Below are 13,690 nucleotides of genomic sequence, written 5' to 3'. Positions count from 1 at the left end.
CTTTTTCATTGGCTAGCGTTCAAAAAAAGTATTCCCGTTAAAGACGTGTTGGCCCGAAGACATAATTTGCCTCCACCTCAATCGACTTTATGTGTGTGGTGCGCTTTAGAAGTTGAAACAATCGATCATCTTCTTTTCATTGTAAATGGGCTTCTCGAATTTGGTCGGGGTAATTTAAATGGTGGGATATTAGATGGGTTGTTCCGAGTTCAATTGAAGTGTTTTCCTACGATTGGTACTATGAAATGGGAATCAAAGCCGCTAAATTTTGGAGAATGATCGGGCCCGCCACGATTTGGTCGATTTGGCTAGCAAGAAACGACATTATTTTCAACGGAAAGTTCACATGTCGCTCGGTCAACATTCGCAATATAAAGCTAAAAGTGTTCCTTTGGTCTACAAATTTGAATCTTTGCCACGAGTTTCAATCGTATATGTGGGATCAAAATCCTTATATGTTATGTCTTTAGTTTGATGTATTTTTCTTACAAGTTCTTCCAATAGTTACTAGTTTGTCTCGATCGAGCTTCGATCCTCGATTGTAATCGTTTTGACATTGTGACCATTCATTAATTTGATGAAGGTGACAGCAAATATCAATACAATCTCTTTTTTCGCCCAAAAAAAAAAAAAAAAAACAACGACGTTATAATATGAATTTTCTTAATACAGTAACACTCTATAAATATAAATATATAAATATAAATATAAATGAAGCGTGACTTTTACTTCATCTATAATACTCGGATACTGTAATCTACAAGGCAGGCCAATTAGCATCTTCTTCTTCTTCTTCTAGCTAACCCCAAACCAACAAAAAATGGATGCATTAAGGAAGCCTAATTGTGCAAATTCAAGCCCTTTAACTCCTCTTGGATTCCTTGAAAGGGCAGCCACCGTATTCGGCAACTGTCCTTCCATCGTCTACAACAATCTTACCTACACATGGACCCAAACTTTCCGTCGTTGTCTACAATTAGCTTCATCGATCTCTCGTCTCGCTATACAAAGAGGCGACGTCGTTTCAGTACTCGCACCAAACATCCCTGCTATTTATGAGCTTCATTTTGGCATCACTATGACCGGTGCCATAATCAATACCATAAATACCCGATTAGATGCCCGTACGATCTCAATTCTCCTTCGTCACTGCGAATCAAAGCTCGTGTTCGTTGACTACCAGTTGACTAATCTTATCCGAGAAGCAGTTTCTTTGATGCCGGACGGTTGTCGTCGCCCACAACTTGTCGTCATCGTAGATGACGCCCCCGCCGCCCAATCTGTACGGTCTGATCAGTTTATTAACACCTATGAAGATATGGTTGAAACAGGGGATCCTGGATTCAATTGGGTTCGTCCAGATAGCGATTGGGACCCACTAACGTTGAATTACACTTCCGGGACCACTTCATCCCCTAAAGGCGTGGTCAACAGCCACCGTGGAACGTTTATTGTTACGTTTGATTCTTTACTAGAGTGGCACGTTCCGAAAACCCCGGTCATGTTGTGGACCCTACCGATGTTCCACGCAAACGGTTGGAGCTACGTTTGGGGTATGGCTGCAGTTGGTGGAACCAACGTCTGTCTACGTAAATTCGATGTTAATATCATTTACGACACAATTCGTAACCGTCACGTGACACACATGTGCGGGGCGCCGGTGGTGCTTAATATGTTGTCACAAGGTTCGCCACTTGAACACACGGTTCGTATAATGACAGCAGGAGCACCACCTCCTGCTGCCGTGTTGTTACGAACCGAGTCGCTAGGGTTTGATGTGACTCACGGGTACGGGTTGACTGAAACGGGCGGGCTAGTCGTGGCGTGTTCGTGGAAGAAAGAATGGAATCGGCTGCCTGCGACTGAGAAAGCGCGATTAAAAGCACGACAGGGAGTTAGATCAGCTGGGATGACGGAGGTGGATATTGTTGATCCCGAGTCAGGAGTGAGTGTGACTCGGGACGGGTTGACTCAGGGAGAATTAGTGTTGCGTGGTGGGTGCATAATGTTGGGTTACTTAAAAGATCCTGAAGCAACTGATAAATGTATAAAAAACGGGTGGTTTTATACGGGTGACATAGCCGTGATGCATCCGGATGGATACTTGGAAATAAAAGATAGATCAAAAGATGTGATAATAAGTGGTGGTGAGAATATTAGTAGTGTGGAGGTTGAGTCTGTTTTGTATATGCATCCAGGGGTTGATGAGGCTGCGGTTGTGGGCCGGCCCGATGAGTTTTGGGGCGAGTCTCCGTGTGCTTTCGTGAGTTTGAAAGACGGTGTGGTGGCGCCGACTACGGATGAGATGGTGAAGTTCTGCAAAGGGAAGTTGCCGGGTTACATGGTGCCGAAATCGTTTGTTTTTAAGAAGGATCTTCCGAAAACATCTACTGGTAAGATTCAGAAATTCGTGCTTAGAAAAATTGCTAAGGATATGGGTTTTGTGACGAAAAGTCGAATTTAGATCTTTTGTTATGTTTAATGATTGTATAACATTTATAAGCATACTATTGATACTGATTACTATAAGCATACTATTGATATGATTACTGATACTGATTACGTGTTTTAAAGTTTAGACTTTCACATTAAAAAAGTTGAAGAAAAGTATCATGTTTTTTAAGTTAGAGGTGTGTGCAACATATATTTGCTTTTTAATAATTGTCATGTAGATAAATGTAGAAGTTAACGTTAACTACTTTGTACAATATGTTAATGCTATACAGCTAGATTGAAATTGAAACATAATTAATATTAATCGACATAAAGAAAGTAGGCAACGGAGAAAAAGGAAATGCCAAATCGAAAAAACAACTAAAATTAGCAATTACAAACAAATGATAAAGCAAACCTATTGAAGTACACATAAGCCTTTGTCCATTAAAATGCAACCATTATCCTAAAATATGGGAAAATAAAATGAATACACATTGTGAATACAGAATACTCGATACAGGTCTGTTCAAATATGTTTTTTAGTGTTTGATTTTGTTTAATTTGATGTTTTGGTACACTTCTTATATATCCATGCTATATTATGATGATTCAAATATGTTTCTTTTATATTTTACCCCTCTCATACTTCACTTTTGCGAGTTTAAATCTTATTATTGTTGTATTGTGTTTGAATATAGAATGAATTGTAAATGTAAATATAATATAATGAAGTAGTCCAACCGACAATACATTAACTTCTGCACTCGAATACAAGTTTCTATATATTTTTAATATTGTACGTTTCACGTGCCAATTATTACTATATATACTAAAGATTAAAGTGGAATGATGCCTTACAAAAGGAATCTTTAACATAAAAATAGCAAAGGATTCACTTATGGGTTGGGTTTAGATTATTGTTTGGCCATAGTACACGGAAATCTTAACTTTATTAAATCCATGTCTAAGAATACAAAAGCTAGTGATGCTGTCAAGAAATTCAACAAGTTTATTAATGCTTTCAAAAACGGCAAGCGCTCTTAGTGTACAATGTGTTTGAATCCCCGTGATTGTGGTTAGGGGCATTCTGGTTCACTTTTGATAGTTGTCTGCTCGCCTTTATTGTTATGTTGTTGTTTTTTGGTTAGTTTAGTACTTGTGTGATTTGTTGCTTTTGTACTAATTTGGGTATCGTTTCGCCTCTCTTGGTGCGTGTTGGTTTTGAGTTTTCATTTTTTATGAAATCTTTTGTCATTTTTATACATGATCGTTTGTCGCTAAAAAAAGACTCATCTAGATTAATAAACTATGTCTACCTAATCATTACAAAAATAATTACCGAGTATGTTATTTACATATTAATTACTCCGTATTCGTATAATTATTATCTTTTCTTTTAATTATTTTTTTATTATTTTTTTTAAAAAGCAAGATGGATTTTATAAATTAATATATATGGGAGGCTTAATTTAGCCCCACACCACCACACTAAACATCACATACTTATCCCATAATTATTATCTTTTCTTTTAGTTATTTTATTTTATTTAATATTTAATTAATATATTTATTTATTAACACTCTTATTGATCTTCAAATCAGTTATTTTCGTTATTGATACAACTGCGTTTTCATTGAAAAAAATTGTGTATTTTTCTATATATGTATATCACAAACTTTCAATGCACACTGTTAGTGGATTCATTAAATTTAGAAGTTAATTCATCACCCTTATTATGTAGTTTCGGTTGATAGGAATTAGGATAAGTAGTCAGCTACTTATCATAAACAAATGATGTTGAATCACAGACCGGTTTTAAACCTATATATATATATATATATATATATATATATATATATATATATATATATATATATATATATATATATATATATAATCGAACTGTAGTTTTAGTTGATAGGAAAAATAGTCAGCTAATTATCATATGCAAATGATATTATTGATATGTAACATTATCAAAATTGCTAAAAAAGATTCAGGTAAAAAATAATATATTAACACAAAAAGGGAACATACACAGGCAAGGGATAGCCTAATCCAAAATCAAAGACAGCCTCACAGCTAAAAAAGCAGCACAAAACATGAACCACATAAACCATAATGACTCATAAACCCATTATGAAGTCATCTAAACGAAGCAACTTAGATCAAGCTAGCTGTGACATGAGACGCGAACACTAAGCCACTAAGACACAAAACAAGCATCTTCATTCTACGGCATATATAATATCCCCTGAAATAACAGCTAAAACACAGGTTTAAATAACTAAATAACACAAACAACATCCATAAGGTTACACAAAATCAAACTTTACATGACCAGTCCTTTAAAACTACATCTCCCTTCATTTTCAAAAGCCAAACAAGTAAATAACAACAAATTATTTCAAACGAAATAAACCTTCGTAATAATTATCTAAACAGTTCCTTTATGATCATTCTCCCTTACCAGTTGCAGCAATCGTTTGAGCCACTTTGGGCTCCTCGAGCCGCTCAACTGGAACTTGGGTATCCTTGTGAATCAAAGCTAGAGCCTTTTCAGGCTCACTAACACAAGCTTGGGACTCGATGGATGTTTCAACCAAAGACTGGGGCCCGTTTAAGCTTGTGCTACCAACAAGCCTCTCAACGGATATTTTAATCACATCACGTCGAATCCCCATGTCAGCAACAAACCTGCTGACACAATACATACCACATCCCACAACCGCCAAACCAGGGACACTGGGAGTCATAAAACGAAGTGGGGACGAGAAAATAGCACTCGTAGCAGCCAAAATGGACGCCGCCTGTCCACTTCGGCCAACACTGACAGTCGTAAACACGAGCAATCCCGTCTTACAGTAAATTGCAAAATCCTCGCAGTTGTTCTTGAACACGTTGTAGACTCCGAAACCGTTTTCGAGAAGGAATTGAGCACGATGAATGACGTCTTTAGGTGGATCAGAAGCACCAAGAGTGCATGTTCCACCTCGAGCTTTGGCGAGAAAGATGGCTGGGGTGACTGAATATTTGAACAGATAAAGGTCACCACCAGAAAGAAAACAATTTAAGCATGACGCAATGACACCGTCAGAATTCGATTGGTCACCGCATTTCAGGCAAGGGTTGCCGGAATTAGAGGGCGATGAACTTAGAAAAATACGATCTAATACTGTTCCGGTACCGATTTCTTGACCCCCACCCCGAGTGAAGTGGATTACCTTATCATCACCAACATATATTCCTGCAGAAAATAAAAGAAGAAGCTGAAAAATTAGACTAACTAAAAGAGGGATAGAATTCGAACAAAGTTTACTTACAAGCAACTATAATGGCTGAACTTCATTGATTGTTGGATGCATAATTAAATTAGAGAAACAAACTCACATGTGGAGTTTACAAAAGCTATATACTTAAAATGTCACAAAGTCAATGATAGACACCAGACATATCACATACCTTTTCAATGTCTGATGTCTCAACATGGTAGGTTATAGAACGCGATAATTTGCCTAATAACATGCAACTTTTTCTGCATATGTATGACTTAACTTCGCTTACCATATTTCACAGAGTAACAAATTTGTCTTTTTGTTGGCTGCTCTATATGACAGCCTTGAGGGGCTATTTACTTTTTTCTATCCTGTTACCAATTGCCTCTTAATTTGAAGGGGTTTCTGATTCTATGTCTCCTAAAAGATCAATTTTCAGATTAAGTGACAAAGAAATAACAATTTTACTTACTGAAGTAAGAGCTGTACAAAAACGGATCATTAAGTGGAAAGTAAACAGGCCCTCGCATTTATTTCTGCGAGAGTTCAATGTAATGATTGAACTTGGAGCCCAATCAGAGCTTTGGAATAGATAACCATATATTTAACTGATTAACAAACTGATCTCCATCAGAGAAAATTTTCTGGTGCAAATGCTTGACCTAAATCAAATACTCAGGGAAAAAATGTTGTGACCTGTAAGCATGAAAAATATCAGCCGTCATTATTGGTGACATGACATATAAGTTCATACCACATTGCTTAAGCTGGATACGTATCGAGTGGTGAACTTATATGACATGTGCATAGATCATGATGGTTCACAACTTGACATATGCCATGAATATAACATTGTTTCCCAGGAGAAGGACGTATATTGACAATCAGATGAAATGAGTTTCATCTCGATAGCATACATATGATGAATATTGTGAGAGCTGTAACTTATCCACATGTTAGCGTGTGTAAGTAGACAGCACAGCTTAAATGTGACATGTTATAGTCTTGTAGCCTTCATGATAATAATGAGCTAACAATTCTCCGAGCATGAACAGACTACCAGTACAGTATGTACGTAATATGTTGGCCTAAATGGCACCAATAGACAGACTACCAGTACACTAAGTGGGTCATGACAAGAAGAGAATAGTTTTGGTTATTTTAGGCTACACTTCTTTGGATTATTTGGCGGTTCCGTAACGATGTTGTGTTCAACAACACATTGTTAATCAGGAGTGTTTTATTTGATTCTTTCCGTATGTATTCTGTTATTTGGCTTAAAAATAGAAGCAATTTGGTTTCAAATTGGAACCGTGGCTTCTGAAGCCTTTGTAATTATTTCTAGCTCATTGCTAGTTTTTAATAAAACAATTTGCCGTTTAAAGAAAAAAACTGTGAACCCTTTTTGAATTTTGGTGGCATACAAAATCATTTTAAAATATGGATAACCTACAAAAACAAATTGATAAGCTTAGGTGTTCTCCTTATATATATTCAAGTTATAATACAAATAATGTAAATCGTAATGTTATGCGAATCAATCATGGAGTTATGTATGAAGCATAAGTGTCAATAAAATTTGACCTGTATTCCATTGGCTATTTTATTGTGCTGAATCCTAAGATTACCTTCTTATAAGTTACTGTTGCATAAAGATACTCATCCTCCTTTTGTGACATTCATTCATTGTAACATTGTTACAGTTAAACGTTTTATTGTTATTGCTATTGTTATTCTAGTATAAATTATGAATATAAATAAAACATAAATCTAGTGCAATATGTTTTACTATTATAACTTCTGAGACTCTGTATATTTCAGTGAGGATTTCGAAAAAATAACTGTGTTCCATCTAATCCAATACCGTAATATTATAATCAATTGATATTGATATATTCATATTATTCATATATAACAACAAAACATATCTGGAAGTACGCACATCATAGCTATTGTATTCAGAAAACCTAATTTTGCTAAACTGCTAAACAAATGCATAACAACCTAATTTTAAATGAAATAAATAAATTCAATTCAATTCAATTTCAATGATTAAGAGAAAATGAGAACAACCGTGATGAGCATAGAGCCAAGCGGTACGCCAAGAATAGATGTGATCGCCGGGTTTAATTTGTGATTTATCGACTTTATTCGACATTATTTGCTTCATCATGTCCTCCATTGGATTGGTTTTGTTGAGAGGATGGATGGATTCTGAAGATATGAAGGTTGCAGGAGTTGCTATTTTTTAATTTTATGATGATTTGGGATTTTGGTAATGACGTGTGTTTCTCAACCTTGCTAAGTAAAGTTTAGCGTGTTACGTCACCATCTATCTCCCTTTCTAACATCATATTCTAGGAAACTGTTAACCCATAATAAAATTTAAATCCAAATATTAATATTAATATTAATATTAATATTAATATTAATATTAATATTAATTAATATTAATAAATTTAATTCAGTGTAAAATACGGAGTATTGTTTATTACAGTCAATTTTAAATTTACTTATTTTCGAAAGAAAAAAAGTTACTAAATATAGTGTAATGATTATTGTTTATTAGACCATTAAATCTTTAATGGGGAGTGATTTCCACTCTAATATTTTATAAATTCACTTGATATATGTATTGATAACTTATACTGTATAAGCACACATTGTACAGTTGAAAGTGGAATTATTAAAAATTCAAGTGGATTTATCATCTCCCATCTTTAATGGTGATTGGTGTATTTGACGTGTTGATGGGTAGGGAGGAGTGCTTGACGAGCGTGCTGGTAAGCTGAGAAATATTAGGGTGGAGTGTTGAGTGAAGTGTTGAGTGGTGTGTTAAAATATGATTGGAAGTTGGGTGAAATTGTGACGATCCGTGCAAATCCATTTGAACGAATACATCATTCATCGATTTGATACCAACTGTGACGATCCGTCCAAATCCATTTGAACGAATACATCATTCATCGATTTTACAGTGAGGAACTGACCTCTACATGATACGTTTTGTAAACATTGCATTCTTTTGAAAAGGCACACCATAATTGAATAACAAATTCCAAGGTTTTTGACATTTGATGATTTCTACATATAGACAATCACCGTAAATAATAGTTTACAATACTACATCCGTTGATAATGCAGTTAAAATAAGATACATGGTGATGATTTTGTGAATGCAACGTTTTCTTGAATAAAGCATGTATGACTCCATGCACATAGCTTGTATAACAGATAAGCAAACAGCGGAAGTGTCATAACCCGTCCTTAACCATAAGAACGTGTTAGATAACGTATGATTTCATTGCGAGGTATTGACCTCTATATGCGACATTTTTAAAAGAACAACTGCATATATTTTACATTACAAACCATAATTCTTATTTTGATACAAGCTTTAGACAAAATAAAGATGATTATCGTTTAGCGATAATCTTAGACTTACAAACTTTACATGTGATGATAACAATACGATTTCTAGCATATTTTACATTACAAATCCTCCGATATGCAGTTTTATTTTTGACACAAATATGCATACTCAAGATCTTGTTTAAATTCAACATGTTGCAGCGGAAGCTTCTAATTATCACCTGAGAATAGACATGTTTAAAACGTCAACATAAAGTTGGTGAGATATAGGTTTAATACCGGCAGCGATATAAATATAGACCACAAGATTTCATATATAAACATTTTAATAAAAATATTCTAAGTGGTTGAGCACTTGGTAACCATACTTAACATTTAATCACGTCGCATATTCCCTTTATTATGAAATCTTACTACACCGTACCAAGGTGTAGTCACGAAACGAAGTACTGTGCAACCGTTGAATACTGGTCGTCCAGTCCGGTTGGGGTTGTCAGGCCCGATAGATCTATCAACAGGATTCGCGTTTACAATACCGCTGTAAATATTAGTTACCAAGCTACAGGGAAGTATGCCAGTGGTACAACTCAACGTAGAATATATTTTTCAGTTACTTGTGTCCATAGCGTAAAACATAAAATACATGTATTCTCATCCCGAAATATTTAGAGTTTAAAAGTGGGACTATATACTCACTTTCGTCTTGAAGATATATATAATTTGACTTGGTCTCCGGTTGATATCACGAACCTATCCATATATAATATATCAATACCTTTTTTTTTAAACAAACGTCACATATATATACTTGTTATACTTTTAATACTTTTAATAATTCCTTAGTCCGTAGTTAGCAGTTCGTTGTTAGTAATTCAATTTTAATGGTTCATTTTTAGATGTTTAATATACCCGCAATGAAATAAATAAAACCCCCAACGAAATAAATAAAACCCCATCGTATATGTATTGGTCGAGATTAATCTTGACCCATGGTACCGGTGTTGTCAAATGACGTGTTGCGTACATAAAGTACCGGTGTTGTCAAATGACATGTTGCGTACAATCATGGGATCTTATGATTAATCTTCTCGTATTGTTTACGGGTGATCCTGAACCATATAAAATTAAATTATGAGTACATATATATAAAATATCATGTTATTTTAAAAAGATGTGATTTATTTAATTTTCTCCAATTATTTTCGTAGCTAAACTAGTCTTAGATATCCGATCTCGTTTTGGTCATAGTTTCTTCGTTACAACTCCGTTTTCGTTGATTCAACTTGCCACTTCTTTGGATCGAGTCCCTCTTTAAGACTATGAACTGTAAATACCTTAGTTTGTATTCGAAATCACAGGTCATAGGTTAAACTTTAGTGAAACTTATGAAGTTAATCATTTTCCATCATGTAAACAACCTTAAATGATTATTTTTCTAAAAATACTTATACTTTGAGTTAAATCATGAAATTTTTATGTGTTATCATATTTATAGTAAAAATCATTTTTCCAGAAAATAAACCTCCAATTCAAAGTTTAAGATGGTTTTTAATTATCCAACCCAAAACAGCCCCCGGTTGCACTCCGATGTCGTAAATTCAGTTTTTAAGGTGTTCTTTGAAAAACCAAGTTATACCTCGTTAAATTAGCATATATTTAAGATATATTACAGGTCTTGAAGTATTTTAAAAGTTAAGTTAGAAGGATCTATTTAGTTTGCAAACAAGTTTGAAAACTTTCAAACTATGTTCTTGTTGTTAAACTTTTATACCACAAAATAAGATAGCTATATATATATGAATCGAATAAGGTTATGAACATAGATTCTACCTCAAGTTCCTTGGACAAGGTTGCTGTAAAAGAGGAGTAAGAACCTAGAACCAAAAGGGTGATGGAAGTGGATGAAAGATTGGAAGTAAGTTGGTGTTCTTGGAAGGATTTCTTGAAGTGTTTTTGTAAGGTTTTCTTATGAGGTTTAAGTGTTGTTTTTGAAGCTAAATGATGGGGAAAATGCTTGGAGATGATCAAGTATGAAGTTAAGAGTATTTTGAGAGAGAAATGGAAGTGTAAGTATGAGAAAATGGGGTGAAGAAATGGTGTGCATGCATAAAAACGTTTTTAGGTTATAAAGGAAAAAAAAGATACCTAACTTTGTTTTCTTGCTAAATAATTCATGCTACTTGACAAATGGTTGGTTCCACATGTTTCTTAATCATTTAAGGCTGCTAAGGAGCAGATTTTTATTGGTATATACCAATAGTAAATACATCTAGAAGCTGCGTATGATACGGGTACATATACCCTAGATATACGTGTAGAAATCTTTGAGAAAACGGAACGAGGATTCAAATATAGCTATCTTTTGTAAATATACTTATATTGTTTTATGTATGTAAGCCCTTTAAAAGTGATAAAATACATATCTATACGATGCATGTATAAGTATTATAGGTTATAAGTATTTATGTCGAAGAACGTTACGTATAGTTATCGTTTTGAAAACTTAAGTTAGTAGTTTCAAAATATACTTATAACTCATTGTTATTAGTACCCAATGAGATGTTAAACATCCTTAGATCATGTTAAATATATATAAATACATATATATACATAAACGTATAATTATCGTATGTTATATAGTTCGTGATATCATCGGTCAAATTGGACGGTCAAACGTTGTGTAAAACTCTTTTCAAAAACATAAATCTCAACAATTTAGATTGCTTATCATGTTGGTAAGGTTTAATTTATGTAAATATTAATCTTATAAGTATAAATTGATCGAAAAAGTCCGGGTCATTACAGTACCTACCCGTTAAATAAATTTCGTCCCGAAATTTTAAAATCGTACCTATTTTGCGTCATCGGGAAACAAATGCGGGTATTTTTGTTTCATTTGATCTTCTCGCTCCCAAGTAAACTCGGGACCTCTTCGTGCATTCCAACGAACTTTAACGATCGGTATGTTGCTCTGCTTGAGCCGTTTAACTTCACGATCCATGATCTCGATTGGTTTTTCTATGAATTGTAGTTTCTCGTCAACTTGAATTTCTTCAAGAGGAATGGTGAGGTCTTCCTTTGTAAGACACTTCTTAAGGTTCGAGACGTGAAATGTATTATGTACTCCGGCGAGTTGTTGCGGTAACTCGAGTCGATAAGCTACCGGTCCAATGCGTTCGATGATCTTGAACGGGCCTACATATCTTGGGTTCAGTTTACCTCTTTTACCGAAACGTATTACACCTTTCCAAGGTGACACCTTTAGCATAACCATGTCACTGATCTGAAACTCTAATGGTTTCCTTCGGACATCGGCGTAGCTCTTTTGGCGACTACGGGCTGTTTTCAATCTCTCCTTGATTTGTACTATCTTTTCAGTAGTTTCATGTATGATCTCGGGACCAGTTAATTGTCGATCTCCTACTTCATTCCAACAGATAGGAGATCTACACTTCCTTCCGTACAATGCTTCGAATGGCGCAGCTTTAATGCTCGCATGATAACTATTATTATACGAGAATTCTGCTAATGGTAAATATTTATCCCATCCGTTTCCAAAATCGATCACACATGCCCTGAGCATGTCTTCAAGAGTCTGAATTGTTCTTTCACTCTGCCCGTCGGTTTGCGGATGATATGCGGTGCTCATATCCAAACGAGTTCCTAGGGCCTCCTGTAGTGATTGCCAGAACTTTGAGGTAAATCTACTATCACGATCAGATATAATGGAAATAGGTATTCCATGCCTTGAAACAATTTCCTTTATATACAATCGTAATAGTTTCTCCATTCTATCCGTTTCCTTTATAGGCAAGAAATGTGCAGACTTGGTGAGACGATCAACAATCACCCAAATGGTGTCGTATCCCCAGGCAGTCTTTGGTAACTTCGTGATGAAATCCATGGTAATACCGTCCCATTTCCATTCTGGAATTTCTGGTTGTTGAAGTAACCCTGACGGCTTCTGGTGTTCTGCTTTGACTTTGGAACAAGTTAAACATTCCCCAACATATGTTGCAACGTCTGTCTTCAAATTAGGCCACCAATAATGCGTCTTAAGATCTTGGTACATCTTTCCAACTCCAGGATGTATCGAATATCTTGTCTTATGTGCCTCGTTCAATATCAACTTCCTTAATCCACCCAACTTCGGTACCCAAATACGATTTGCAAAATATCGAATTCCATCTTCCCGCATAACGAGTTGCTTCTCATACTTCTTCATTATTTCATTTCCTATATTTTCTTTAGTAAGTGCTTCTCGTTGAACTTCTTTGATTTGTGAGTTGAGATTCATGCGAATTTTTATGTTCATAGCTCGTACTCGAATTGGTTCTCGTTCCTTTCTGCTTAGAGCGTCGGCCACCACGTTCGCTTTCCCGGGATGATAACGAATTTCACAATCATAGTCATTTATTAACTCAACCCACCTACGTTGCCTCATGTTCAGCTGTTTTTGATCGAAAATATGTTGAAGGCTTTTATGATCAGTAAACACAGTGCATTTAACCCCATACAAGTAGTGTCTCCATATCTTCAATGCAAACACGACTGCTCCCAGTTCTAGATCATGCGTCGTATAATTCCGCTCGTGAATCTTTAATTG

General features: G+C 35.2%; 2 protein-coding genes across 2 annotated transcripts; one reads left to right on the top strand and one right to left on the bottom strand.

Annotated features, from left to right (window-relative positions):
• The first annotated feature begins 713 nt into the window (after positions 1 to 713).
• Positions 714 to 2,544, top strand: LOC139901292 (2-methylpropanoate--CoA ligase CCL4-like). Its single transcript, XM_071884021.1, has one exon. It carries the CDS (start codon positions 821 to 823, stop codon positions 2,462 to 2,464), a length of 1,644 nt encoding a protein of 547 aa, XP_071740122.1. The 5' UTR covers positions 714 to 820; the 3' UTR covers positions 2,465 to 2,544.
• A 2,349-nt stretch (positions 2,545 to 4,893) lies between these two features.
• Positions 4,894 to 8,047, bottom strand: LOC139896609 (protein LEAD-SENSITIVE 1-like). Its single transcript, XM_071879257.1, has 2 exons — positions 7,786 to 8,047; positions 4,894 to 5,684 (listed from the first exon to the last, which is right to left on the bottom strand). Exons 1-2 carry the CDS (start codon positions 7,892 to 7,894, stop codon positions 4,894 to 4,896), a joined length of 900 nt encoding a protein of 299 aa, XP_071735358.1. The 5' UTR covers positions 7,895 to 8,047.
• Between the last annotated feature and the right edge of the window lie 5,643 nt (positions 8,048 to 13,690).

This window comes from Rutidosis leptorrhynchoides, chromosome 3 (assembly GCF_046630445.1).
Source record: "Rutidosis leptorrhynchoides isolate AG116_Rl617_1_P2 chromosome 3, CSIRO_AGI_Rlap_v1, whole genome shotgun sequence".
Lineage (NCBI taxonomy): Eukaryota > Viridiplantae > Streptophyta > Magnoliopsida > Asterales > Asteraceae > Rutidosis > Rutidosis leptorrhynchoides.
Note: the sequence above shows the minus strand (reverse complement) of the source record. Positions and strands in the feature narration are given on the sequence as shown.

What these genes read in the sequence shown, in the direction of transcription:
- LOC139901292 (XM_071884021.1), top strand. Translation starts at nt 821, where the DNA reads ATGGATGCATTAAGGAAGCCTAATTGTGCAAATTCAAGCCCTTTAACT.
- LOC139896609 (XM_071879257.1), bottom strand. Translation starts at nt 7,894, where the DNA reads ATGGAGGACATGATGAAGCAAATAATGTCGAATAAAGTCGATAAATCA. An exon ending in TTGGCTCTATGCTCATCACG is followed by an intron (nt 5,685 to 7,785) that starts GTTGTTCTCATT and finishes TATTTTCTGCAG; the next exon opens with GAATATATGTTGGTGATGAT.